The sequence below is a fragment of the Dipodomys merriami genome, unplaced genomic scaffold (genome assembly GCF_024711535.1).
Source record: "Dipodomys merriami isolate MVZ:Mamm:240054 unplaced genomic scaffold, mDipMer1.0.p SCAF_60, whole genome shotgun sequence".
Lineage (NCBI taxonomy): Eukaryota > Metazoa > Chordata > Mammalia > Rodentia > Heteromyidae > Dipodomys > Dipodomys merriami.
In genome coordinates, this window is record NW_027206180.1 from 3,239,340 (window position 1) to 3,267,039 (window position 27,700).

The following is a 27,700-nucleotide window of genomic DNA, read 5'->3' on the forward strand; positions in this document are numbered from 1 at the left end:
ACTTTAGAAGAGGGGACCTCATGATAAAGGACAGGCGGGCCGGAGGCCTCCTAGTCGAGACCCAGTGGGATTTACAGTCCACCCCGGAAGGCTGGCATGGGAGCCCTAACTGGCCCCTGCCAAGCTTCTGCCTGCCTGCCACACCACAGACAGCCCTGGGGTGTGGTGGGAAAGGCCTCGTGGCCACGTGGAAGTGGCCCGAATTGCACAGAGACTTCAGGTGCAGGTGATGGAAGGAGGGGAGCACAGGGTGTGTGGCTTGGCTTGGAGCCTCTCGTTTGTGGAGCAGGCCTTCCATGTGCGCCAGGGTAAGAGAGTGGGGGGAGGGGGCGGGCATGGTGATGCCTGTCTGTAGTTTCAGCGTTCAGGAGACCGAGGCAGGAGGAGTTTGAGTATGAGGTCAGTCTGAGCTCCATAGTGTGTTCCAGACCAGCTTGGCAACAGAGCCAGATCATGACTCAGGCCCCACGCCTGTCTCCCTAGCTACTCAGGAGGCTGAGCTCTGGGAATCATGCTTCAGAGCCAACCCTGGGCAGAAAGAAACCCTGTCAGTCTCTTACCTAGAATCAGCCAACAAAAAGCCAGACGTGGAGATGTGGCTCAGAGAAGTAACTTATGTAAGAAAGTGAGGAGCTGGGCACAGAGGCCATGAGGGCCATCCGGGGCCTGGGCTGCTGACCCACACAGGCCAAGAGGGCTTTGCATGACTACAGCCTAGATCCCGCGGCCCGGCTGATGCCCTGGGCACAGGGGAGCCGGCCCCGCGAGGCCTGCCCCACTGCACATGCGCTCAGCCCTGACAGGCAGGCGACTTCATTCACATTAAACCCAGCACAGCAGGCACCCCAAAGGGAAATCGAGGCATAAAACCCAAGGCCACACCTGCCGGCCGTGTCTGAAAGGGAAGATGTGGGAGATGGGCCGGCCATCTCCTGCCTCCAGTAGTGTACTGTTCTCTGCTTCCTGGCTTTGGTCCAGTGTTCTGGCCAGACCTAGTAGCTGCCATGGAACCCCATCGTATTTGGGGACCAGCAGGCCAGGGTGGTCATGGGTCCCTTCGAGTGCAAGCGGGGCCTGTCAGGGTGTCTGGCTGGGGTCAATGACAATGGACAATGTGCACTTGCCAGGTGTGGCTGCCTCGGTCTCTCCCTCTGGCCTGCCGGGGACTGCTGGAGTGCCCCAAGGGGAGGGCTCCGCCTCCAGCGTGACCTGCAGAGCCTATCAGGTGCCACCTTCTGCCGGGGCTCAGAGCAGCTGAGCAGAGCTGGCATCTGCCTGGGATCAAAGGAGTCTGGCGCCAGGCTAGGTCTGCTGGCAGAGCCAGACGTGGGTCCATTCTGCAGCTGGGCAGCGCCGACGCTGAGCCAGTGGGGACTGAGAGCCAGGAGGTCCACAGGACAGCGCCCAGAGAACAGCCAGCCGTGCGTGCGAATCCTCAGGTCAAAGTCCAGTGTGGTCAGTGCCCTGAGAGAGAGGCAAGGCAGGAGCTTCGGGAGGGGGGCCTTGGTGCTGGCGGGGAGTGACTATAAAGAACACAGGGAGAGGGGACAGTCATCTTCCTAGGGGAGCGGGAAACTCAGAGGTCAGCAGTAAATCCAGGACCAACAAAAGCAGCCAAGAGGCCAAACAGCAGCAGGAATGACTTAAGTCAGAAGGAAGGACTTCCCAAGCCAGGAGCCAGTGGCTCATGTCTCTATAATCCTAGCTACTCAAGAGGCTGAGATTGGAGGATCGTGGTTCAAAGCCAGCCTAGGCAGGAAAGTGCATAAGACTCTTATCTCCAAAGAATTCCCTCCCTCAAAAAAAAAAAAAAGCCGGAAGTGGCGCTGTGGCTCAAATAGTAGAGCACTAGCCTTGAGCAAAAGAAGCTCAGGGACAGTGCCCAGGCCCTGAGTTCGAGCCCTAGGACCGGGTAGAAGAAGAAAAAAGAGGAAGGACTTCCTGATCAAAAACAACGATAGAGGAAGTCAGGACTTTGCATGCCCAGCTGGGCTTGTCCTCCTCCAGTCCCTTGGCCTGACCGTGACCAACAGCCTGGGAGCCTGGAGTCCCGGGAGCTGGGGAGGAGCTGCAGGAGCCCGCTGGAGACAGGAGACCCCGCCACGTGCGTGCGGAGCCCAGGCCCCGCCTCCCCGAGGCCCCAGCCCTCTCTGCCTGCGTTCTGCTTCACCAGGACCCCGAGCTCTGGCAACCGGGGGCCCTCCCCAGTGGTGCCCTCCCCGGGACTCCTGTCACCTTGTTCGGGGCACAGCCAGGTCATCTCAGGCTGATCCGCGAGTCCAGTTGCTGCAAATGTTCCTGGACGCCAAAGGGAATGGTAGGTGTCCACATGCTGTGGGGATGGGAGCCGGTACCAGGTAAGTGGGGGGGTCACCCCGTTCTTCTTCCCACCCAGCCCAGAAGCTTGGCAACCTCCCCCTGGAAGGCCACAGACCACTGTGGGAACAGAAGGCAGAGGCCTATGAGACCCATGGTCCTTTTCCGGTTACTGACTTGCTGTGGACCTCAAAGATATTCATGACTGCTCTGTGCCTACCTCCTCACGTATAAAATGGGTCTACAAGGCCCATCCTTCCGGGCAGAAGACACCGTGAGTGAGTAGCTGAGAGGTATCTGAAGCAGTGTCGTCAGGCACGGCAGAGCACACATGTGAGCCCGGCAGAGCACACACGTGAGCCCGGCACACAGGAGGTGGGGGCGGGAGGATAAAGGCTAGCTCTGACAGGGAGGCCCTGTCTCTGAAGCAAAATTCAAACAAAAGGGCTGGGGGCCTGGGCCAGAGTATAGAGCAAATGCTTAGTATTCAGGAGGCCTTGGGTTCAATCCCAGTACCACACCAGAGGAGATTTAAAGTGCTGGTGTCAGGGTTGGACAGGAGACACTGTGGTGACACATTGGTGACAGGATTCTGGCCCTTCAGGTCCATTCCTTCCCCTCTGTATATTCACCCAGAATGTGCAATACCAACCCCTACCTGAAGGGGCGCTCTGATTAATCAGAACATTTACTTAGTATACAACTTTGCTTATTGCATAATCAACAGAACATTCAGCAAAAATCAACAGAACATTCAGCAAAAACCTTTGATGGTATCTCAGTTAACCAGAAAAATGCTGAAGCAGGATTGGGAGTTCTAGGCCAGCCTCAGTCATCCCGGGTCTGGCACAGCCCTGTCTCGAACTGCACAAAGCCCCCCAAATGGCGTGCGAGCTGCATGCAAGCGCAGCCCTCCTGCCTGGGAAGGGGCAGCGGGGTGGTCAGCGCACCCCGGGAAGCACTGAGGAGGAAGTGAGTGCCGTCCTGACTAAAGCTCGCAAAGCCCGGGGTAGACGCCGCCCCGCCCCCCTCTCACAGGTGGAGAAACTGAGGCCAGCAGCGCACCCTGACCGCACACGGCCCTGGGGCCAGCAAGACTCACGCCAGCGTGTGCAGGTGGGGGCACTTCCTCAGGCTGGCGGCCAGCTGCTGGGCACCCACAGCCGTGAACTTGTTGTACTGGACACTGGGGAAAGGAAGCGATCCTGAGGCCTGGCCCTGGGACCAGCCCTTCCCCTGAGGCCCCTGGAGGCCCCAGCCCCCCCCCTGCCCAGCCCCCCGCACTCACTCCATCACCCGCAGGGACTCCATGTCGGGGAGCACGCGTGCCAGGCTCTCGGCACCTTTGTCACAGATGCAGTTATTGTACAAGCTGAGGAAGACACAAGGTGGGGAGGACTTGGAGGGCCGGGGGGAGGGCTTGGGGCCCGCTGGGGGGGGGGTCCCTCCCAGCAGGGGTCCCTCCCATGCTGGACCAATCAATTCAAAAGCAAGCAGTGCTATAGCAGGATTGACCAGCAGGGGGCAGCACCAGTGCTGACTGGTATGTGGGTCACCCCCTCCCCACCAAGAAGCCACTATCTGGGGACCCCAGAAAAGCTTTGTCCTGCATCCACACCCTATCTACCACCCGGGACGGAGAGCTTCCTCTCAGCCACTGGGATGGCTCCCCCTTTCCAGATGGGAAACGAGGGCCCCAGAACCAGGTGACTTTCCCCCGGGTGCTGCTGGCCCTGTGTCCAGGGCGGGGGCAGCTGGTGCAGTGTGTGGATCGCCAGGGCAGCCCCAGGGCCTCCCCGGCCCGCAGGCCCAGGCCAGCCAGGGCCCCACTCACCTGAGCCTCAGGAGGGTGGCGGCAAGGGCGGGTAGGGCGTCCGCCAGCTGGCAGGCGCCCACGTCGGTGATGCTGTTCTGGGAGAGGCTGCGGGACACCGCGAGGGGAGGCTGAGGCCCCTGTGTGTGCCTGCACCCCAGCGTCCACCCCGGGCCCCACGTGCTCACGGGGCGGCCTGCAACCTCGATCGGTAAGACCATAGGTAGGTGACAGATGACATAGTCAGACAGACAGACAGACAGACAGAGCGAGCAAGGACCAGATGGACAGCTGGGTGCCTGTGTGACTGGCTGGAGGGGCAAGGGAGGGTGGCAGGACCCAACGCGAGTTCGGGGCTCCCGTGGGGTGTGGGGGGCAGGAGATGCCGTGGCGGAGGACTCACTTGAGCGTCTCCAGCGCCTTCAGCCAGGGGAAGGTGGCCGAGAGCTGCGCCACGCCCTCGTCCCCGATCTTGTTCTCGCTCAGGGAGTCCAGGCTGGGGGGGGGATCAGACAGGGGTGTCAGCCAGTGCCCAGGAGCCCCCCGCCCCTGCCAGTCCCACCTGAGCCTCCTCCTGCCCTGATCGCTCCCTCATGAGCCTCGGGGAGTAGGCCTCCGTCACCCAGGGGCACCAGCTGGCCAGCCAGGGGACGAGGCCCAGCCTGCAGCCCCGGAGCCCAGCCTGGAACCACACTGTGAGGTGGGGCCCTGCCTCTGCCCCCCCTCCCCCGCTCCAGAACTAGAGCAGCGTGGGAGGTCACGGAAGCACCCACGCATTCTCCCTGGGGTGGGCCGGCTGTGCGCGCTGTCCCAAGGGGGGGGGGGTTGGCCCTGGGGCAGGGATGGGGGGGAGGAGGGAGAGTGGGCACTCACTCCAGATGCTGAAGGGAAGAGAAGGCGGGAAGGATCCTCGCCAGCTTCGGGAAGGCCTGGGCACCCAGGACGGGGCCCAATCTAGGAGGCAAAGAATAGGGTCCTTCTTCAATACCACCCAAGGGGGCAGAGACAAGTCAGGAAGGCTAGACTGTGTCTTCCCTCCCCGCCCCCCACCTGCGCCTGCCCCCCCCCACCTGCCTGAGCAGATCCCACAAAGTCCCCCAAGAGGCCGGCTGGATTCTCGGCCTTCACCCTGCACCAAAGCAATTCTCAGCCCTGGCAATGCCACAGGCGCGCCCTCCCCCTCCCCCAGCCCAGGGCCTTTGCATCTTAATGACAAAGACGACTTTGTGGGACATACATTATGCCAGGCACAGGAAGAGTCTTCTAGTAGCCTTGAGTAAAGACTCTTTTTACCCCACCCCACCCCACCACGCCCTGTTTCATAGCTAGGGAAGCCTCGGAACAGAGAGACTAACTCATACTAAGTCAGAGCCAGAGTTTACATTCAGACTTCATGGGGAACAACAAAAAAAACAATAAGGAGTCTGGCATCAGTGACTCATGCCTGTAATCCCAGCTCCTCAAGAAGATTGTGGTTCAAAGCCATCCAGGAGTGGAGTGAGCGAGAACACGGGAGATATTGGTGACAGGTGACCCTGACGGGGGACCCATTGGGGTTCTAGCTCTAAGAGGTCCGTGGGGTGCCCACATCCTTCCTTCCTCACACAGAAGCTTCCAGGGCATCTGGCCTCAGGTGTGGTGGCGTGGTGGCAGGCTGCTCCACCTGCGGCTGCTGCTCCCCAGAGCGCAGTTCCGAGCCGAAGCACACGGTTTGTTGGTTTTTTTTTTTTAAGCCCAAAAGGGCTCTCAGAGACTGTGTGCAGACATTTCCTGTTCTCAGGGATATTTTTATCCCCACACAAATGTGTCACTACATCTGCTGTTGAAAACAAAAGCAAGGCTGGCTGGTGGCTCACACCTTCATCCTAGCTACTCAGGAGGCTGAGATCTAAAGATCACAGTTCAAAGCCAGCCTGGGCAGCAAAGTCCGAGAGACTCTTCTCTCCAATGAGCCACCAGGAAACTGGAAGTGGCGCTGTGGCTCCAAGAGGTAGAGCGCTCGCCTTGAGCTCAGGGATAATGCCGAGGCCCAGAGTTCAAGCCCCATGGCAGAAAGGAAGAAAAGAAAGACAGACAGAAAGGAAGGAAGGAAGGAAGGAGGGAAGGAGGGAGGGAGGGAGGGAGGGAGGGAGAGAGGGAGGGAGGCACCTGGCTTTGGGGGCACTGGGACAGTGATGGGGGGGCCGCCATCCACTGGGCACAGCGAGCAAGCCACTCAGCCTGGCTGGGCCTCAGTTTCCTCATGTGGCCACTGGGATGCCAGGGACTAGGCCCCAGCGGCAGGGCCTGGGACCCACGCCTGAACACCCGTGGGGGGAACACTCTTTCTTCCCTTGTCCCCTTTTCTTTCCTCCCCTCTTTTTTAAATTTTGAACGCAGGCAGGCACTTGACCACGTTAGCCATGCCTCCAGCTCCTTTTGCTCTACCATTTTTCAAATAGAATCTCATGGAGATTTTGGCCCAGGCCTGCTTCAGACTCCAGTTCTCTTTCCTATGTCTGTGTAGCTGGGCTGACAGATGTGAACCACAGTAGCTGGACTGTTGGTTGAGATGGAGTCTCAGCAACTTTTTTTTTTTGGGGGGGGGGCAGGGCTGCACTGAAAATTCCACTCTCCCAAGCTCCACTTCCTAAAGTAGCTGGAATTACAGGCATGAGTCGCTGTATCCTTCCTAGCCAGGATCAAAGACTGAGTTTACATCATATGAGTGAGCTCGGAGCCAGGCATACATGACTTTGACCACTCTGGGAAACAATTTACTCTCCCCGGGCCTCAGTGTCCTGTTCTTACAATGAGGAGATAACGGTTCATCCGGAGAAGGATAGCCTGTGTATGCGTGTGAGCGAGCACATGCGTGTGCACAGCGAGCCAACTCAGGAATGAGTGGGATGCACGTGTAACTGGCACTGACCAGATCGCGTCTCACCCTGTCCAAGCCCGATCCCCACCAGGCAGGCCCGGCCCGAGGGGAGGAAAGGCTCTGGGAACCCCAAGTCTCTGCTGACCGGAAACCAGCTCACGGGGCAGAAGGAACCCGAGACCCCGGCCCCCACTCACGCAAACTCCAGCTTCTTCAAGTCTCGGACGGCAGGCAGGTCCCTGGCCGGGTCGTCGGAGCAAAGTGCCACCCTGCAGGGAACAGGAACGGGGACGTCAGGGGCACAGGCTGGGCCCTGCACGTGCCCCAAATCCCCCAGGGCAAACCGCCTTCCCTGGGCTGCCGCTGACCTCCACCAGGAAGGAGGGCCTCAGGGCCGCAAGGCTCAGGGAGAGGCTCAGAGCAGGCCCTGAGCAGGTCCTGGGCCGCTCAGCACACGGCAGGCTCCCGTGTGTTTCTGGGCTGTGGTCGTTTTTCAGTACCCGGGGCTGGAACTCGGGGCTTTACTTGGCGGGTCCTTTCCACTTTTACTTATTTTCAGGGAGGGTCTCTAGTTTTACCAGGGCTAGCCAGGGATCTTAACCCTCCTTCCTACACCTGTCATGTTCCCGAGATTCGGGACTGACTGCCATGTCCAGCTTGTTTGTTGAGATGGGTCTCACTCACTTGCCTGGGGGTGGCCTCAAATCACGCTCCTCGGGATCTCGGCCTCCCAGGCAGCTGGGATGACAGGCGTGAGCGGGGTGGTGGCAGGTTTTGAATGGGGAGAGGGCTAGCGCTGCGGCCGCTGTGCTTCAATGGTCACTGCCGCTGAGACCCCAGCCGGGCGGTGCCCAGGGGGAGGGGCACAGAGCCGGGGCACACCCCATCTGCACAGCGTGGGCCCCGCCCATCCACACCCCTCACCTCGGGGTCTGCACCAGGTGGCCCAGGTCCTCGACGTCCTTCAGGGACTTGGCCTTGAAGGGCTCGATGGTGAATTTCTCCTCCGCCGCACAGAGTAGCGGGGTCTCCCCACGCCGCCGCAGCGACTCCCACAGCCCGGTGGTATCACTCAAGGCGGCCCTGTGGAGGGAGGGCCTCAGACCCAGGCGCAGGGACCCGGCGAGGGAAGGCACCTCCTACCTACACGCACGCTTTCCTTCCTCCTCCAGAAACCTTCCAAGACCACTCAAACCCTGACTGCTGCTTCCTTTCTCAAAACTCTCACTGTGGTTTCGTTTCCCCTTTTCCTTTTGGCTACTAGGAAGCTCACTGCTACATTCTGGGTAAAATATGTTTAGGAGGAAATGGGGGAGCAGTCTTTTTCTCTGGGGAAATATGCTGACGTGTTCAAGCAGATTGGAGGACTTAAATGGGTGCATGAAGGGATTCAGACTTCATTCGGAGGGGGACAGACTATGCTGAAGGGCTGTGGAGACGAGCCTGGGGGCTGAATACAGTGGGGTGGGAGGGAAGAGAACAGGGGTGGAGAGGGGGGTGCGGGGGTGAGGAATGGGGGAACGGAGGGAGGAAACGCAGCCTTCCGAGCCAGACATGACTCAGTGGCTGGTGTGGGGCAGGACGTCACGTGTTGCGGGGAAGAACGCCCCCACCCCAGCCGCTTCCTAAGTGGAAGGAGTCTGTGCACCCCAAGTGCACCCCGCCCCGCCACAGCCTGCCCCCACCTGAACCGCGTGACACAGGAGAGTCCCACGAGGCTGCCCAGGCCCGTGGGGTCAAGGCCAGTGCTGCGGAGGTCCAGGGAGAAGTCTCGGCCTGCGGACTCCAAGGCCCTGCCCAGCAGGTGGGCATCGGGGGGCGTGAGCCGGGTGCCCAGGAAGGAGAGGTTTTCAGGGAGCCCCTGCAGCACATGCTGCCAGATCCCGGGGTCCTGTGCCTCGTGGGCGCAGTGCAGCAGCTCCAGCACCCGCGCCGCCTGCAGCTTCCCGGGCTGGAGCCGCTTCAGGTACCTCGTGAGCACCTTCCGCTTCCTGTCTGCCCCGGCGGCAGCGGCGGCGGGCCCCAGCAGGGCTCCCAGGCAGCGGGCGCGAGGCTGGAAGAGGAGGCCAACGAGGAAGCGCGGGGCGCCGGCCAGCCAGTTGTCATAGGGTCTCTTCTTCCTGGGTGTCAGTGCCAGGTACTGCGGCAGCTTCTTGTCCTTGATGTCGCTGCTCTGGGCCAGCCACAGGGCCCCCAGGAAGCAGTGCAGCGGGAAGCTGGCAAAGGCCAGCCCGGCCTCCACAGCGCCCGGGGCGGCCCGCACCAAGCCCCGGGCCACGGCCCACGTCCTCACCTCGGCCGAGGGGAACTGGTCTTCCCGCAGGGTGCTCTGGTGCCTGCGGCCCAGCTCCCAGGCCAGCTCGGCCAGGCTGGCCAGGGCCCCCGGGGGGCTGTCCCTGGCGGCGGGGCCCACCAGGCCCACGTAGAGTTCCGTGAGCGTGCAGGGCAGCTGGGCCTCGGCGCCCGCCCGCAGCAGCACTTTGGAGAGCTGGCACACGGCTTGGCACACGGCGGGGTTGTGCCCGTGGCTGGAGAGAAATGGCTGCTCCCTCAAGAGCGCCAGGGCCCTCTCCTGGTCCTCGGTCGCCCCCGTGTCCTCAAAGTAGCGCCGTAGGTAAGTCAGAGCCTGCTCGGTGGAGAAGCCGGGCACCTCGAACAGGGCGTCGGCCTTGCTCAGGCACTGCGCCAGGCGGCCCCGGGGCCGGGCCGTGAGGACCAGCGTGCAGCCTCGCAGCAGCTTCCCCTGGAACAGGCCGGCCAGCAGCCCGCGGAAGGAGCAGGGCTCGGAGCACACGGGTCCACACGAGCCGTCCTGCGCTTCGAGCTCCTCGAAGCCATCCAGGATGAGCAGGACATGGTTGGACCTCCTCACAATATGGCTGAGGACCCTGTCGTCCAGGGCTTGCGCGTGCAGGCCCGCGGGGCAGAGCAGATCCTGCAGGCGGTAGGTGGTCCCCGGACGGTCCAGGCAATGGCAGGGGACGTGGAAGACGAAGTCGTACTGGGGGAGCTGGCCGCACGCCCAGGCCCTGCTCACTGCCCGGGCCCAGTGGCTCTTCCCCACGCCGGCTTTGCCCAGCACGGCAATCACGTGTGTTTCTCGCGGCTGTCGGCGGTCACTGGTGGACAGCAGCACCTCGGCCAGACCCCCGCGGGCCGGCTGTCGCTCTGCCCAGTCCAGGGTAGCCAGCTCCCTCTCCTGGCTCTTGTTGCTGCCCTTCTCCAGCCTGGCCCGCACCAGGTCCACGTCCACCAGGAGGCCATCCAGGCCCGCAGGCTCAGCCCGGTACCTGTCCCGGAGAGAGCGGCAGAACTGCTCCACAGGCCCTGCCGAGGACAGGGGGGACGTGGTGTCAGGACCGGAAGCGCGTGGACAGCACCGCCCGCCACCTTCTCTGCCAGCTCCTCTTGCTCCTCTCAGTTTTCATGGCTAGTGCATTCCTTCCTTCCTTCCTTCATTCATTCATTCCACACCCATATTTTACTCATCCTCAGCCACTCCTGGTTAGGGGGAAGGTTCTGGCACTTCTAGGATTTGAACTGGGGTTTGCTAGGCAGGCACTCTACAACTAAGCCATGTCTCCGACGCTCTAGCCCTGTGTTTCATCGATTATTATTATTACTGTTATTACTAGTCTTGCATGAGTTGGCAGTACTGGAGTTTGAATTCAGAGCTGGGCACTTGCTAGACTGGCACTCTACTACTTGAGCCACGTCTCCAGCACTAGTTTTTTGTTGCTTGTTTTGGAGATGGAGTCTAGAAAAGTTTTCTGCATGGGTGTGTGTGTGTGTGTGTGTGTGTGTGTGTGTGTGTGTGTGTGTGTGTGTGTGTGTGTGTGTGTGTGTGTGTGTGTGTGTGTGTGTGTGTGTGTGTGTGTGTGTGTAGACCTCAAATCAAGATCCTCTAGATCTCAGCCTTCCCAACGAGGGGTGGGGGTGGGGGTCACAGAACGAGCCTCCGGTGCCTCGCTCTGGTTTACTTTTGAGACAAGGTCTAGCGCCCCACCCAGCACACCAGAGCGTCCATCTGCCTCCTCCAGGCCTCCTGGTCATTGTTGGGATCACAGGTACTTGTCACCACGCTCAGCCTCCCCTGATGAAAGATGAAGTCTCAAGGACTTTCCTGCCTGTGCCAGCCTGGAGCTGAAATCCTCCTCCTCTCAGCCTCCCATGCCACCCAGTGTGGCAGGCCCTCACCTCTCTACTCAGATGTGGTAGAGAAGGGCCTCATCAGCTTTTCTGCCCTGGCGTCTTTTCCTCTGTGTGTGTGTGTGTGTGTGTGTGTGTTCCGTGTGTGTGTGTGTGTGTGTGTGTGTGTGTGTATGTGTGTGTGTGTGTGTGTGTGTGTGTGTGTGTGTCCCCTTCCCTCTGTATGATTCTCCTGCCTCAGCAGCCTGAATGCCGCAGTCACAGAGGTGCGCTTCCATGCCTGGCTCACCATTCTTATTCCCTGCTGACTCCTTGCCTACTTCCATCGCTCTGCACCCATGGACTTCCTTCATCTACTTGCTCTGATAACAACCATCCCTCCTCTGTTCTCTCAGCCCTACACACACACCCCTACCACACAATCAAGGCCAGGGCCTCTCAGGTGCTAGGGCTCCTGAGGGGCAGGGACTCAGCACTTGTTGCTCAAGTGAGTGACAGCATGAATGCTGAAATGATGGCAGTGAAGTCAACAAGCGAGATTGAGAGTAACTCAGCCAGTCAAAGCGGAGTAAATGCTGGGTGAAGGAGCCAATCAGAAGTGAGCAAGCACTGGTTGCATGAGCCCATCAGGGCTCACAAGCACTATGTGAATCGGCTAACCAGAGCTCAGCAAGCATGGCTTGAAGGAGCCACGTGAAGCCAGATTTGGGTTTCGACACCAGCCGCGGGACAGAGGGCGCCCACTACCACTCACCAGGCCATTTTGGGAGACTGACAGAGACCTCTGCAGCCCCTTGGTGTGGGGAGGGCGACATGTCATCCTCTGCAGAGAGAGAAGATGGTGGCATTTAGGGCTGGGGGGGGGGCCCTCCAGCCAGCCTTGAGTGTCCCAAGGACAGAGCCCAAGTCTAGGCCACAAAGTGGTGGCCTGGCCAACAGCTCTACTCTCAAAACTTGTTCTGAAGGTTTGAAAAACCCCAGCACTGGCATGAGAAGTGGGATGTGTAACCTCCGAAGACGAGCCCTGGGTCAGCTTTCTGCTGGAGGCTGCACTGTCTCACCACACGGTGTCGCCCCAAACCTATCCACACCTTCTGCTCCAGAGGCCTTCCCTCCCACTGGTCGCCCCAAACAGGAGCTGCCTCTTTCTGCGGGCAACTCAGTCTGCCCCAGAACCCAGCCCTGCTTCCAGCTTTCGCACTCCCCGGGGCCCGGGGCCTACCTGTCACATCTGCACGGGAGGTCAGCGCTGCTTCGGGCATGCTGGGCAGGTCAGCCGTGGATGGAGCAAAGGGGCTGGTGGAGCCCGGCCGGTCTGGGGACTTTGGGAGGCTCTGAACAGGAGGACCAGTGCAAGGAAATACCTGGCTGGCCTGGGGTATGTCACCTACATTGAAAGTAGACAGGGTATGAGAGCCACTGGGGACCCAAGCAGAAAGCCACTCGGGTCCACCGTCATCCTCAAGCAAGCTGTGTGGCTTGGCACACCCAAGGAAGGCCTCTCAAGACAAAGCAGAGGAAAGAGCTCTGGAGTGACAGCTTTCTCCCAGAGCCTCAGGGTTCCCATCTGTGAGATGGACACAGCACCTCACAGGGCACTCCAGGCTGACGCTCCTATGGTGTTCTTCCTGCTCATTTCACTGCAGGTCAGGAGTGATTCCTTTCTGCACTCACAGAACAACAAAGGACATTCTGACCTGAGCAGAAGCTTTTGCCCACCTCATCCAAGAGCCTGGACGTGCCTTCCCTGCATTGCCTACAACTGTCAGGGTGTGACAGGTTAGCAGGGGCCACTTTACTGATCTGAGGTGGGGAAGGGGCAAAAAAAAAAAAAAGATAAATCAGAGAAACCTTGCTGTGCAACCTTGCACAGCAAACTGTTCACACTGGCATACTAAAGGAGTTAATTCTTCAAGTGTCTCTTTTTGCTTAGATTCTTTTTTGGGGGCGGGGGGTGGTGGTCATGGGGCTTGAACTCTGGGCCTGGGCACTGTCCCTCAGCTCTTCAGCTCAAGGCAAGTGCTCTAGCATTTGAGCCACAGCACCATTTGTGGTTTTTCTGGTGGTTCATTGAAGGTAAGAGTCTCATGGACTTTCCTGCCCAGACTGGCTTTGAACTGTGATCCTCAGATCTCAGCCTCCTGAGTAACTAGGACTATAGGCATGAGCAACCGATGCCCAGCTGTTGCTTAGATTCTTAATGAGCATGTGTGGATGTCTCAACTTGAAAATCGTGTGGTTTCCTAAAGGTCAGGCATCACACACCCGACCACCTCCGGGAGCTACATGGTACAGTTCTGAGTTTGGGGAAATGGAAATAGAGGAAGGTGTGCTTGGGAGGAAGAGTCACGAGAAGGATGGGGGAGAGTAAGATCAGAAAATCAGCTGACGTGGAGGAGGGAGAGGTTGAGGGACACACACACACACACACACACACACACACACACACACACACTCCTCACCATGATAGATAAATATCCCGGAGATGTTTGTGCCAGCCTCTGAAATTTGCCAGCACCCCTGGGGCAGGGCAGGGAGAGTTGAGATGAACTGGAAAGGTCCGGCAGAAAGATGGAGGCAGTTCATGGAGGATCCAGAGGGGAGCGCTGCAAAAGACCGAGGCAGTGAGGTGGGGTCTTCATCATTCTCTTTTGTGACGATGTGCTGAGCATCTGACTCTCACTGAGAGCTCTGATTTTTCCCCAAGAACCACAGCTGTGCTTATCTTGCCTGGGAAGGTGATCCCAGGCACCCAGCACTCTAGCTGGTTGGCCGGAGACAAGGGATCCTGTGGAGAGGGCTGGTAGGTGAGCTCCCCAAGTGGTGGAGATTCCCCCAAACATACCTGTCAGTTGGACAGCTCCCTCCAGGTGCGCCTGGCCTGGTACTGGTTCCTGGCTGAACAGAGCAGGTGATGGGCAGAGCAGGGGAGAGTTGCTACCTACTGGCCCTACCAGGAAACTGCCAGTCAGGATGGGCACAGCAGGTGTCTCAGCTGTGGGGGGAAAGGGGTAGTGTTGGGGGGGCACACCTGGAGGGGGCAGTCAAAGGAAAAGCCTGTCTTTTTTTTTTTTTTTTTTTTGCCAGTTCTGGAGTTTGAAGTCAGGGCCTGGACACTGTCCCTGAGCTTCTTTTGCTCAAAGCTAGCACTCTACCACTTGAGCCACAGCGCCATTTCTGGCCTTTTCTGTTTTTGGTATTGAGGAATGGAATCCGGGGCTTCATGCATGCTAGGCAAGCACTCTACCACTAAACCACATTCCCAGCCCACCTGTCTCCTTCTTGACCTCCTGATCAGTGGCTATTTCTTGACCTCCTGACCAGTGGCTATTCTGAAGAAAGCCCCATCTAGGACTTGTGACTGGGTGCTGGGTACCCCTGACTGGGAACACCCCACCTCTCCTAATCAGTTGATGAGTCCTTGCAGGGCTTCAGCTTTAGATGCTGCCTTCCTGTCAGATCCAAAGCAACTCAGGGCCTGAGACAACATCCTAATCACCCTGAGTTCTTTAAGACCAGGCTTCAAAAGCCTTCTGCTTGCTGCGACAGCTGGGCTGCTACCTTTGTAATAACTGGGGGTGAAGGGAGGAAGAGGAGGAGGATGCACCTGGTGGAGATGGTGGGCATGGGGTGAGACCAGGGCAAGTCCTTCTGCCTTGAAGGCCTTAAGAAGAGGCTGGGTGGGAGAAGCGAGGTCTCCCCTCCGCTGGGGAACCACACCTGGCAGGAATCCTGCCCTCTCTGTACGGCTGAGCCATCTTCAACAAGAGACTTCGCCTCTCTGGGCTGCTTGTGCGGGCAGCAGGCCCAGCCTGGGGGGGGGGGGGGTCTCCTCACCTGGCTTCCTGCGCTTCGGGTCCAGGGGCTGCTCCTCCGGGAGGGCTGCGGAGGGAACATGGTGCTCAGAGCCGGCCACGGGGGTCCCACAGCCCCGGCAGGCTGGCGGGGCCTCCCTGTGCCCGGGCGCAGGGGTGCAGGGAGGGCCACAGGCGGGAACGCACTCCGGGATGGAAGCTCACCAGGGGTCAAGGCCGGAAAGCCCCGCCCCTTCCGGCTGCCACCCAGCGAGCCCCAAGGAGGGCGCAGTGAAGGGCGGGGCTACAGCCGGAAGTACGTACAGGCTGGAAGAGCTCGTACCCAAAGGGCTGCACGTGCCTGAAGTGCTAAGGCCGGAAGTGCCAAGGGCAGAGTGCTAGAGCCGGCAGTGCACATGCCGGAAGTGCTTGTACCCAGAGTGCTGCGCATGCTGGAAGTGCCGAGGCCAGGAGTGCACGTGCCGGAAGTGCTCAGATCCAAAATGTTGCTCGTGCCGGAAGTGCCAAGGGCAGAAGAGCATAGGGCCGGAAGTGCATCAAGGAAGCGCTTGCACCCAAAGTGCTGCCTGTGCCCAAAGTGCAACGGTCGGCAGTGCTAAGACCAGCGGTGCACATGCTGGAAGGGAGGAGGGAGGGGAGGAGGGGGTCGGTCCGGGAGTGGACCCCGGGGTTGCCACCTGTGATCTCCCAGCCGTGTTAAAGGAAGAGAGCCGCTGTGTAGAATCGAGAAGGTGAATTGTGTCCATTTGCAGAAGAAGAAATGTAAAAAAGCAAGCCGGCTTCTAGATGCACAGAATTATCAATGACAAGGCAGAAAGGACACGGGTGGCGTTGGCCACCTTGAAGAGGGACCGTGAGAGACAGGGACGGGAGGAAGATTTGCTCTCACTGAGTATTTTTTGCAGTTGACATCTTTTAGCATGTATCTGAATCATGGGTTGCATGGTAAATACGTAGACACCAAGGTCACACGTGGCCAGGCATAGGAGGAGCCCTCCAATTGTCTTACTTTACATACACTGCCACTGAGCAATCGAGGTGTTACCGCACACCAGGCACTGTACTAGATGCTGAGGCTACTAATAAGCGTGCGGGAACTATGTAGAAGGCAATCAGTAAAACAGCTCTTATCACAGTGACCACTACAGAACTGTAATACTCTGGGTGGAAGTGTGGTCAGGGAAGGCTTCCAAGAGGAAGTGGCCTAATGGATCTCATGGGAGCCAGCCATAGGGAGAACTGGGAAGAAGGGCACTGCAGGTAGTGAGAATGGTGTTGCAAAGGCCCTGCAGTTGGGAAGCCTTGGGAGGTGGGTAGAAGAAACTCAGTGAGGCTGGAACACGATGTTCCTCTGTGGTGAATCAGAAGTGGGAAGGATCTGATCTCGTGGCTGGATGCTGTGGGGGAAGTTCTAAGGAGGCAGGGAGGCTGGGAAGAGTAAGAGAAGTATAGGTCCTGGTCACACAGTTCAGGATTGCACTCAACTCTTGCCACACTTGTGCTTGAAGAGACCTCCCTCAGACACCAGGTGAATGACCATTCAGTGTGAAGGAGAAGCCAGAACTTAAAGGCCAAACAACCAGGGCTGAGCCCAACCAGTGGCCATGCTTCCTGAGCCATCTCTTTACTCCATGGATCACTACTAACCAATGGTAAACTGAGGCAGCAGGGGTCCCAACTCCAGAGGAGGTGGGCAGTACTTCACAAACGAGCAACTGGCCAGGCCGGGCTGGGCAGGGCCTTACTCACATCTTTTCTGATTTCGCTTTCCCGCTTCGGCCGGCACCTCTACGCTCTCACATGTCCCCTCGTCTAGTCCAATGTGCTCTACTGCGGAAGAGAAACCAGAGGGATCTCACAGCCCTGGGGGCTGTGACAAGCCACCATAGTCCATGTTTGCAGAGGAGTGGTGATCAGATCCACAGTGCGTCCCAGGACCAGGAAGAAAATGCAGGGCCTCTCCCCAACTTACTGAAAATGTCCTTGCTCAGGCCTTCCATCTGGGAGTCCTGGAACACATACTGGTCCAGTTCCGCTGACCAGACAAGGAAACACATAGTCAGCAAGCCTCCCAGAACCCTACTGCGTGCCAGGCCTTGAGTTATGCGTCAGAGAGCTGTATCTCTACAGGCCTGGCACACAGTGCGGGCTCGATGCATGTCTCTGACATTTATTTATTTGTCAGTTGGATTAAACTCAGAGCCTTTGCACTTGCCATGCCTCCAGCCCCTTTTTGCATTGGTTATTTGTCAAGGCAAGGTTTGTCTTGACAAGGTTTTCTCTAGGCTGCCTGGATGGTGAGCCTCCTGTTGGTTAAGATGGAGTCTTCTGGGCTTTTCCCCCCAGCCTAGACTCAAACCATGGTCTCCCTGATCTCCATCCCCCACAAGTAGCTAGGATTACAGGCATGAGGCATGGTACATGGCCACGAAAACTCTCCTGCAGACAGAAAGCAGTGCAAAGCAGAGCTGTTAGAGTTAGCATGGGGTTCAAGTTTCAAATTCCACCTCTATTCTCCATTGGCCCCTACTATCTCATTAGCAACCCTACACCAGTTCCTTAACATGTGTGGGGCCCAAATTCATCATGTGTTCAGGGAGAATACATAGCGCCTCCGACAGTGTGGAATGGCGATGGCTAGTCACTGTGCATCTGAGGCTTTCAGCAGGGTAGCTAGCAGGCACTTCCTAAACGGATGATTATGACTCGGAGCCAATGGAAAGACAGGAGTCATGGCAGAGCAAGGAGTGCATAGGGGCAATCAGAGAGTGCTTCCTGGAGGAAGAGATCCTAGAGGGAAGCCTTAACAGACGGGGCAGAGTGTGTGGGGAGAAGAGTGGAAGGCTTAGTGGGAAGGAGGAGACAGGAGGAGGCAAGGTGTTCAGGATACGTTTCAGAAATCGAAGCAGAGGTGATGCTGTAGATGTGGGCAAGTTCGGGCTTGATGTGAGGGGGAGCCACGGAGGATGGGGGGAGCTGAGGCCCGGAGTCGGGGTGAGGCTGGGGACAGTGGTGGAGGCTGTGGGGTGGCCCCCCTGATGCCTAGCAAGTGTTTTCTCAGCAAATGCCTTCTCTAGGTACTTGGACCCCAGGCTTCACAGCCATCTCCCAGATAGCGGGGATGGTGACCCCCATTTGACACACGGACATGGTGGAGAGCTGTATTTGGGGTACCGAGATGACTGCTCCGGGCTGGGGAAGCTTTCCTACCAATGTTGGCGTAAGCCTCCCCAGCCTCTTCATCCTCTTCTACATCACACAGCAGCCTAGTGAACTGGTCGCAGTTGATGGTTTCCGGATCGGCTTCTGGGAGTGAGAGAGAGAAGGTCTTTGGAATGGAGAATGGCTGAGGCGGAGGGTGGAGGCTCAGGAGCTGTCCCTGGTGCTGACCAGAGCCTGGCGCCGGGTTCCTCCTTGGGTGCTGGCGTTCTGTGGCAGCGGGCTGAGGGGTGGGGACAGATGGACGAGGCCGGGGGGAGGGAGGCCCACCTGAGCACAGCTCGATCTCTTCTCCAGCTAAGTCCATCTGGTCACAGATGTGGTAAAGGCATAAGGGGTCTGTGTCACTGTTGAGAAGCTCCAGGTACCCGCCCTCTGGCAGGCCCACCTCCATGGTGCCTGGCTGCCCACTGCCTGGGAAGAAAGACACACCCAGGATCTCACAGCGGGCTGGAGAGATGCCGAGAATCAACACCCACAGCTGCTCCCGGCCGGCCAGGGCTGGAGGCTGGGTTCTCTTTCCGCACCTCCTTTCTGCTCAGGGCGGTGGAAGAGGAGCTGGATCCGCATCCTGGCTGGAAGGCGTTAGACAGGTTCCTGACCCTCTCTGGGCTTCAGCTTCCCCACCATTAAATCAAAAGCATGAAACTTGGAAATAGAGCTGCGGCTCAAGTGGTAGAGGGCTAGCCTTGAGCCAAAGTGCTCAGGGACAGTGCCTGGGCCTGAGTTCAAGCCCCTGTACCAGCACAAAAAGAAAGGAAAGAAGGGGGGCTGGGAAGATGGCTCAGTGGTAGAGCTCTTGCCTTGCATGCCTGAGGCTCTGGATTTGATTCCTCAGCACCACATAAGCAAAATGAAAAAAGCCAGAAGTGGTGCTGTGGCTCAAGTGGTAGAGCCTTGAGCTGAAGAGCTGAGGGACAGCGCCCAGGCCCAGAGTTCAGGCCCCACAACCGGACCCCCCCAAAAAAAACCAAAAAGAGAAAGGAAAGAAAGAAGGAAGAAGGGAATGAAGGAAAGGAAGGAAAGGAAGGAAGGAAGGAAGGAAGGAAGGAAGGAAGGAAGGGAAGGGAAGGAAGGGAAGGAAAAGAAAAGAAGGAAGGAAGGAAGGAGTCAGTCTTGTAGTTCTTGTAGGCACGCAGCTAAAGAAAATCTCCTTGTGCCAGGGGTCACTGGCATCAGCCTTCTGGGTTCCTGGGTCAGACCTGTTCACACGCCCTAGCTGTCTGCTTATCATGCAGACATCTGCTTAGGTCTTGGCGTCGGGTGTTCTTCCATCAAAGCCCCATACTGGAACCATCCCCCACCCCCCTGCTTTTGAAGAGTGGGTTGAGGATGGAGATGTCACTGCCCCCTGCAGTCCTTCGCTGCCTGTTGCCTGGCCGTGCTGCCCATAGGTGTGGCCCTTTGGCACCTGGGTGTGCCCCCATGGCGTGGAGCCCTGGATTGGCCCTTCTGGCTCTGCGCTGCTGCGGGCGTTGGTGCAGGATGGATGGTGGCAGGTTTAGATCCCATCCCAGCCTGTAGTGGGCTTGAGATCCACAGGAGGGGAGGGGAAGGGCCGGCCTGGTGGACAGAGCAGGAGCCCTGAAGATACAATATGTGGGGAGTCTGGGGTGCCTAGCTCTGCGGCCTCTCACATTAAAAGGTGGCTAAGAGAGCCACTGTCTGGGAATGGGGGCTACAGCATCGCTCCTCACTGACCAGCCTGCTACCTTACCCACCCTCTCCAGTCCCAGCACTCTTAAGAATACTGGCATAGCCGGGCTATGCATAGTGACTCATGTGTGCAATCCCAGTCCAGGCAAAAATTAGCAAGCCCCATCTCAATCAATAACGTGAGCGCTGTGACACATGCCTGTAATCTCAGTTGTGCAAGAGGCTGTAGGTAGGAGAATCTAGGCCTAAGACTATCTGAAAAATAAATCAGAGAGTGCCAGCCTAGCAAATATAAGGAGTGAGTTTGAGCCCCACCCCCCCCCACACTCAACTACTGGCATTTGGCAACTCTGCCTCAGTTAGCTTGCTCATGCCCATGGCAGGAGGAAGTGACCTCAGCGTAGGAAAGCTGGAAATAGAATCAGTATTGGTGCCGGTCCCTGACCTTGATTTGCAGGAAGGTGGGGCAGAAGGAGTCAGCTTGTCACAGCCATGTGTTGGCATGGGTTCAACACTGGAGCCCTGACACTTGTGACCTGGGTCCTGCTGGACTTTTGGACGCCGCAGCACCTTCTGTGGCTTCCGGGGTCCCCATCCGTTAGATAAGACGGTCACAGGAGCGAAAAGACTTTCAGCAAAACTCTACGAGGATCTCAGTTCCCTGAGCAGTGGCTCAGTTAAAGGACACTGAGGTGTCAGAACCTGTTTTCCCCCACAGGGGCTTCACAGAGAACAGAGTCATATCACAGCTCCCCCCACGTGAGAGAAACCCATCTGGAAAGCTGCATGTTTCCTGACCCCCCCCCAACCTCAAGTTGGGCTGGAAAGCCAAAGGTCAGAGGTTGGGGAGAGAGAGAGGGAGCAATGGGTGGGGACCGGGCACAGGGGACTCTGGGGCCGTGAGGCCTTTCTCACGCAATGGCAGTGGTGACTTCAGGTCCTCCCGCACCTGTCTCAGCCCACAGAATATGCACCGCCAACGGGAAACCCGGAGCAACCCCCCACCCAGTAGTTTGGGGAGATGAGGGGTGGGCTGCGCATGTGTGGACAGAAAGTCTTCAAACACCACCACACTAAGAACCCACGAGGTGCCCGTGGCTCACGCCTGTCATCCGAGCTACTCAGGAGGCTGCGATGGAATGGCTTCATGGGAGACGATTTGGTTCCCTCCCCTCCCCCAAGTGCCACCTGGAAGTCAGAGCCCCACAAAGATAGTGGGTGGCCACCTCCAAAGCCTGGGCAAAGCCCGTGGTGGCTGCAGACGCCCTCCTACTCCAGAACAAGCTGGGAGATCTTGGAACTCCCAGGCTGGGAACGCAAGGGTAGGGGTGAGGGGTCCCAGGACAGGAGAGCAGGGAGACAAGCTGTAGCTAGGAGACCAGGGATGGCCCAGCCGTAGGAGTGGGCTCTCAGGACCCCTGGGTTCTAATCCTGTCCCTGCCAATTGCGTATTAGGGAGGCTTGGCCAAAATGAAGCAAAAACAACTCCCTGGACTCTGTAGCTTTCAGTGGACTATGTTGGAAATCACCCAACCAAGGTGGCTTAAGCCCCTGGTTCCCAACCACACCCCCCCCCACCCCTCCCTGCCACACACACACCAAATCCTGGGCCTGGAGCTTGGAGGAGAGCCCTGAGTATGAGGCTGAGCCCTGAGTATGGGGTGGGGCCTGGAGCCTGGGTAGAGCCTGGGGTGTGGGGTGAGCCTGGAGCCTGGGGGCGGCCCTTAGGGCATTGAGACAGGGCCTGGAGGCCGGGGCCGGGCCTGGCCTGGAGTGTGGGGTGGAGCCCGGAGCAGGGGGCAGGGTCCAGGGTGTGGGGGGGGGCAAGCCTCTCAGGGACCCTTCCCACTCACGCTGTCAGCTTTCTGGAAACTACAGTTTGGATAGTGACTCTGAACACTTCTTTTTCCCTTCTATTCCACCCGGCGCAAAGGCAACAAGCCCCATTTTCCTTAATCACCCCCAGGTGGGGGCCGTCTTTCCTGTTGAGGGCACAGGTGGACCGCCGACGGCTCCCTGTCGAAGGGCGCACTCTTGACTGCCTGGAGAGAGGCTCTGGGCCTCCTAAGCCGTGTCCCCCCGAGCCATGTCCCCCCCAAAGCCATGTCCCCCCAAACCATGTCCCCCCAAGCCGTGTCCCCCCAAGCCGTGTCCCCCCCAAAGCCATGTCCCCCAAGTCATGTCCCTCCCTAAGCTATGTCCCTCCCAAACCATGGCCCCCCAAGCTGTGTCCCCCACTAAGCCGTGTCCCCCAAGCTGTGTCCCCCCAAGCTGTGTCCCCCCAAGCCATGTCCCCACTAAGCCATGTCCCCCCAAGCCGTGTCCCCCCAAGCTGTGTCCCCACTAAGCCGTGTCCCCCCAAGCTGTGTCCCCCCAAGCCGTGTCCCCACTAAGCTGTGTCCCCCCAAGCCATGCCCCAATTAAGCGGTGTCCCCCTAAGCCGTGTCCCCACTAAGCTGTGTCCCCCCAAGCCATGCCCCAATTAAGCGGTGTCCCCCTAAGCCGTGTCCCCACTAAGCCGTGTCCCCCCAAGCTGTGTCCCCCCAAGCCGTGTCCCCACTAAGCCGTGTCCCCCAAGCAGTGTCCCCACTAAGCCGTGTCCCCCCAAGCCGTGTCCCCCCTCCAGCGCCCATGGGGTGCGGTACTAGGAGGTCTGAAGTATACCAAGCTAGGCTTAGTGGCTGCAGTTCTGATTTTCGGGGACGCCAGCGGGGACCCACGACCCCCTCCCCAGCCTCTCAGGGTCTCTGTCTCTATTAAGCATGCAGCTTCAGACCCCAAGGGGAGGCGGATGCAGTGTTTTGGGGGAGCCCCCTTCGCCATCGCACAAAGGGGTGCGAGGTGAGGGTATCAAAGTCCTCTGGCCGCCGGGCCGCGGCCCCTCTCGGTCCCTGTGCTCCAGTCCCGAGCAGGAGGGAACCTGTGCCCACCGGCCACCGAGGCCGCCGCCCATCCCGCGTCCCTCCGGGAGCCCGGGGCGCCCTGCAGGTGCGGGGCACGCGGGCCCGGGGCTGGCGGAGCGCGCGTCTGTCCCGCCGCTCCATCCTTGCGTCCGTGTCCCACACCGTGTCTGCACACTTTCCCGCCAGCCTGTCCCCGCCGCCGCCGCCTCCGGTCCCCGCAGCTCCCTCCCGGCTGCTGCCCGGAGTGGCCCGGCCTGGGCACCCCCATCTCCGCGTCCCGGGGCCCCGCGGCGCGCCCTCGGGCAGAGCTGCCCGCCGCCTCCACTCCCAGCCCCACCTGGGCCCTGCGGAGGGGACCTGGGTCACCTACCGCGTTCCCGGGCTCCAGGCGCGCGCGCGCGCGCACGAGGTGCTGCTGGTGGCCTCTGTCCCCCGCCAGCTCCGGGGCTGGGTGAGCTTGGGGCGGCCCGTCCCTAGGCACCCCACCTCCCCACCTCCCTGCTCCCCTCCCCACCTCCCTCCACCCTCTCGCTTTTCTTTCACTTTTACATCTGCACCGCCCCAGGGCTTGAGCCAAGTGGGAGTCGCCGGCGCGCAGGCTGCTTCCCACGTGCTTTCTCCGAAGGAAGCGGCTTCGTGGAATCCCAGGCTCTGCAGACTCCACCGCGCGTGCGCTCCGGGTTCTCCAGCCTCCCTCCCCCTTCTCCTCCCCCCCGCCCCCGCCCCGGTCAGATCTCACAGCTGGGCTTGGGATGGGGGACGGAGGAGGTCCCCATGGTACCCAGCCACTGGAAGACTCCTGCCCTTCCCCTCTCCAGAGGTCTTGGGTCTGTGCTCAGGCAGGCATGAGACCTTACAGAGATGGCTTTTCCTTCTCTGGTCTGCATGTTCTCCTCTGCACTCAATCGTCTCTGTTCCCACAAACACTTCGGCAAAGCCCCTCACTTGTCGCTGTCTTTTGGGTTCAGAGCAAGCCAAGCTTGCTGGGAAGAAGGGGTAGATTCCCACCCCTTCCAACCATGCAGCGTCAATACCAGGACCATATCTTCCCGGTGATATTCGGTGGTAACACCCACCCTGCTTGACCTCTGATCTCTTACCCTTGAGCCCTAACACAGGATTTCCTCCTTAGCCACTTTATAGTGGAGGAAAACCAAAACACTAGTTAACAACTACTTGAAGGGCACACCACACCCAGCCAGGAGGGCCGGGCATCCAGCCAGCTGCCCCGCTGACAGAGGATGTCAGCGCCATCCATCCATGCTTTCTCCTCCTCCGTTCCCTGGCTTCTGGTTCTCAAATGCCACTTGGGGACTGTGGAAAGGGTGGGTGGCCAGTGACCGGGTCCAGATACTCACCAGCCGCACCACAAGGCTGACTTCTGGGGGTTTCTTGCTTCCCAAAGATAAGCAGAGGTCTCACCCTAGAGAGGTACTCTGTTTACTAAAAGGCAAGACCCAACAGCCACAGGACCTTGGTCTTGGCCTTAACCAAGCCAGCAATGCTCACACACACACACACACACACACACACACACACCCTTGGAAGTCTGAGCGCTGGCTGACCCCAATGCCCCAATGGGGGGGGGGGACTGTGGATTTGCACCTTCCTGTAGCTTGTCTCAGAGGAACCTGAGCTCTTTGAACTTGCACCCTTCCATTCACAGCAAGGTTTCTGTTCATCCGGCCTGGTGGCACCCGAGACCTCACTCTAAATGAAGATGCATGCTCAGCTCCAACATTCTGCCCACCCAGTTACCTTGGGGTTCAGGCAGGTGGGGCCCCAGAGGGCATGGAGCCAGGCAGCGCATGGTCTGAGACGCGAGGGAGGAAGCGGTGCCCCTCCCTGTCTGCAGGCTCTCCCCAAGGATGTCTGAAGTCCAGGGCAGCAGCGGGGAGTGCATCACTAGCCTGTCTCCCTTCACACAGGTCAGGAGCCCCACAGCCAAGCTAAGCCAGCGTGCAAAGGAAGTAAGCAAGGGACCAACAGAAAACTCTGTCCTTGCCAGGTACTCTCTAACTGTCAGATTTCCTGTGTCTGTATACCCCCTAATTTGCCCACGCTCCCTTAACCCTCTCCGTGCCTCTGATGTTAATTTCAGTTCCTCATTGTGGACCAAATTGGGTGACCACACAAGGTTGCCAGTTGTCTGGTGGTGGGGACTTGGAGCACTCTGACACTCTTGAAGTGACTGTCACCAGGGAGGCACACGGAGGCCAGCTGCCACGTATACTGTTCTCGGCAGAAGGGGGTCAGTAATGTACGGTTAGGCCATACATTCTGCTGGGGTGAGTGGATTTGGAACTTTCCTGTCCTAACCGCCATATACCGAATCACCTTCAATCTCCCTGGAGGTCCCCAGTGGTGCAGACATCTTTTTTTTTTTTTCTTTTTTTTGTCAGCTGTGGGGCTTGAACTCAGGACCTGGAGTCTGTCCCTGAGCCTCTTTGTGCTCAAGGCTAGCACTCTACCACTTGAGCCACAGCGCCACTTCTAGTTTTTGAGTGGTTCATTGGAAATAAGAGTCTCACCAGGACTTTTCTGCCCCAGCTGGCTTCGAACCATAACCCTCAGATCATAGCCTCCTGAGTAGCTAGTTACAGGTGTGAGTCACCAGTGCTTAGCCCAGATATCATTTTTTAACTCCAAGCTATTGAACACACACACACACACACACACGCGCACGCGCGTGCACACACACACAGAATGTGAACTTAGCCTATCACCAGCATGCAGACATGATGCTAAATAATACTGACTCACACAGGGCAGAGTACAGCTTCTGGTCTCCGCCATCCTCCTGATTGGGTAGAGAAAGTCTCTGTGTCGGTGCTTGGTTTCTGTGGTTTGGAGTGTGTGGGAGGATTCAGTACTAGGGTTTGAACTCAGGGCTTTGCACTTGAGACACACCTTCAGCTGTTTTGCTTTAGGCATTTCAAATAGGGTGTCGAATATATATGTGCCCAGACCTGCCTGGATTATAATTGTCCTGTTTATGCTTCCCACATAGCTAGGTTTGTAGCACCACACCCAGCTTTCTTGGTTGTGATGGGATCTCTTGGGCATTTTACCCAAGCTGGCCTCAAACCTCAATCCTTCCAATCTCTGCCTCTTTTGTAGCTGGGATTACAAGTATGATGTTCTAATGCAGGTCTTCCCTTTTCTTCAAGAAAGCAGTCCTCCAGCAGCCAACAACATCTGGCTAGAAGTGAATAGTGTCACTCTGTCACTGGGCACTTACTTCCCCTTCATGGTGGGATGTAAAATTTCCTCTGAAAATGAATGACAGACGGGAGCCTTGTACAAGCAGGGAGCTTACAGAACAAGCACAGATTGTCGGGGAGATACTGGATGAATGATGCTTGGGGAGCCTGTATGCACTATTGCTGGAAACACTGCTGGGCGGGGGGGGGGGGGGGGGGGGGGCGGGGACTGAGGGCCGCGCCGGGCAAGTGTGTGTGACACCACATCCCTCTCTTCCCATCTGGTCTCCCTTCCCATCGGTCACTCCATGTGTGAAATGACTGTGTGCCTGTCTCTGTAGAGTGAGCATTTCAGAAGTCTTTCAGAGGAAGTAGACAGACAAATGAGAAATATTAAGACTCAATTAGAAACAGTCTTTGGTTAAAAGAGCAGTGACCCAGGACCTGGTTCCAAACAAAGCAGCTATGTAGGGTAGAGCCTGGTATGAGAAGGAGACAGCTTGGGGTGCTCTTGGGAAGGAGAGATGGGGGGAGAGGAGCAGGGAGGAAGGGTTGATGTGACACGAGGCTTCCTCACTGTTGAAAGACCTCCCCCTCCCCAAATGGTGGCCATTCTCCAGAGCCCAGGTCTCCTGGGAACAAAGTCAGCACTATCCTGACTCCCTAAGCCGGGGGGCTGGAGACAGCCTTGCCCTGAGGATCCAGATTTCCTGGTCAAGTCAGGATCTGACTACAAAGGAGAGGAGTGCTACATGGTCAAGGTAGTGTCCTCTCCCCAAGCCCCGAGGAGAGATGGGGTACTAAGTAGATCTTCCAAGTAAAGAAGAAGGAACCAGAATAGCTCACACCTGTAACCCTGGAGGCTGAGATCTGAGGGCCGCAATTCAAAGCCAGCCTGGACAGGAAAGTCCCTGAGATTCTCCTCTCCAGCAAATAACCAAAGAGCCAAATGTGGAGGTGTGGCTCAAGTGGTAGAGCACCAGCCTGGAATGGGCGGAGGTTGTGGGGTGTCGGTGGTGGTATGGTGCTACACACTGTAATTCCAGCTACTCAGGACGAGGGGAGGGAGGAGGATCGTGTCCAAGCCTGGCCCAAGGCCCAAGGCCAAAGCACGAGACCCTCCCTAAAAGAAAAACTAAAGCCAAAGGGCTGGGGAGGGGTGTGTGTGTGGCAGAGCAAGGATCTCCGGTCCCACCAAAAGAGAAAAGAGACGAAAATGGGACCGTCACGGTGACGGAATCTGTGGAGAAGGGGCTGTGATCAGGTGGGCACACAGGCAGATGGCTGGGCAGGAGGTGGTAAAGACTCAGGTGAGCTGCCCCAGGTAAGGGCCGAGAGGGAACAGAAAGCCCCAAGGCATCTGCGGCTGGGCCAGTCCGGCTGCCAAGTTGGTGGTTCTGTCTGGGGAAAACCCAGGGAAGTGCCAACTTCCGGGACAGGAGCGTCTCCTAGTGTGGTTCATTGGAGTGAAGGAAGTGGGGCGGGGATGGGGAAGAGAGTCCTTCCTGCCACCCAGCTCCCTTGAGGAGGGCTGGGTGGGCTCTGGGAAGACACCGCCTTCCTTCTCTCCTCTCCTCCCCCTCCACCCACCCGCCCAATGGGGCAGGAAGCTAGAGAGAGAGAGCTGAGGGCCTGAAGTGTGCCTTTCCCCTTGTAATAAATCAGGTGACCTACTAGAGACAGCCTTTGTCCTGTATTCTAGAATAGTCTCCCAGTAGGAACCCCAGAGACCCCAAGGCAGCAAAGTAAAGAGGAAGAAAATCAGA

At 58.3% G+C, this 27,700-nt stretch overlaps 1 protein-coding gene across 4 annotated transcripts; it reads right to left on the bottom strand.

Annotated features, from left to right (window-relative positions):
• Nucleotides 1-600: 600 nt before the first annotated feature.
• Nucleotides 601-24,644, bottom strand: Ciita (class II major histocompatibility complex transactivator). 4 transcript variants are annotated; one of them, XM_070003477.1, is made up of 20 exons: nt 24,490-24,644; nt 18,443-18,586; nt 18,164-18,259; nt 16,926-16,988; nt 16,703-16,783; nt 14,976-15,020; nt 13,984-14,133; nt 13,601-13,744; nt 12,361-12,525; nt 11,893-11,961; nt 8,675-10,316; nt 7,914-8,072; nt 7,187-7,258; nt 5,003-5,083; nt 4,533-4,625; nt 4,151-4,237; nt 3,605-3,688; nt 3,419-3,502; nt 2,236-2,332; nt 601-1,464 (listed from the first exon to the last, which is right to left on the bottom strand). In XM_070003477.1, the coding sequence occupies exons 1-19, from the start codon at nt 24,632-24,634 to the stop codon at nt 2,257-2,259; spliced, it is 3,480 nt and encodes a 1,159-aa protein (XP_069859578.1). In that variant the 5' UTR covers nt 24,635-24,644; the 3' UTR covers nt 601-1,464; nt 2,236-2,256. The 4 variants fall into 4 exon arrangements, with proteins under 4 accessions (XP_069859578.1, XP_069859581.1, XP_069859580.1 ...); XM_070003480.1 differs by lacking the exon at nt 24,490-24,644 and adding an exon at nt 24,090-24,121; XM_070003479.1 differs by lacking the exon at nt 24,490-24,644 and adding an exon at nt 23,102-23,151.
• Nucleotides 24,645-27,700: the final 3,056 nt, after the last annotated feature.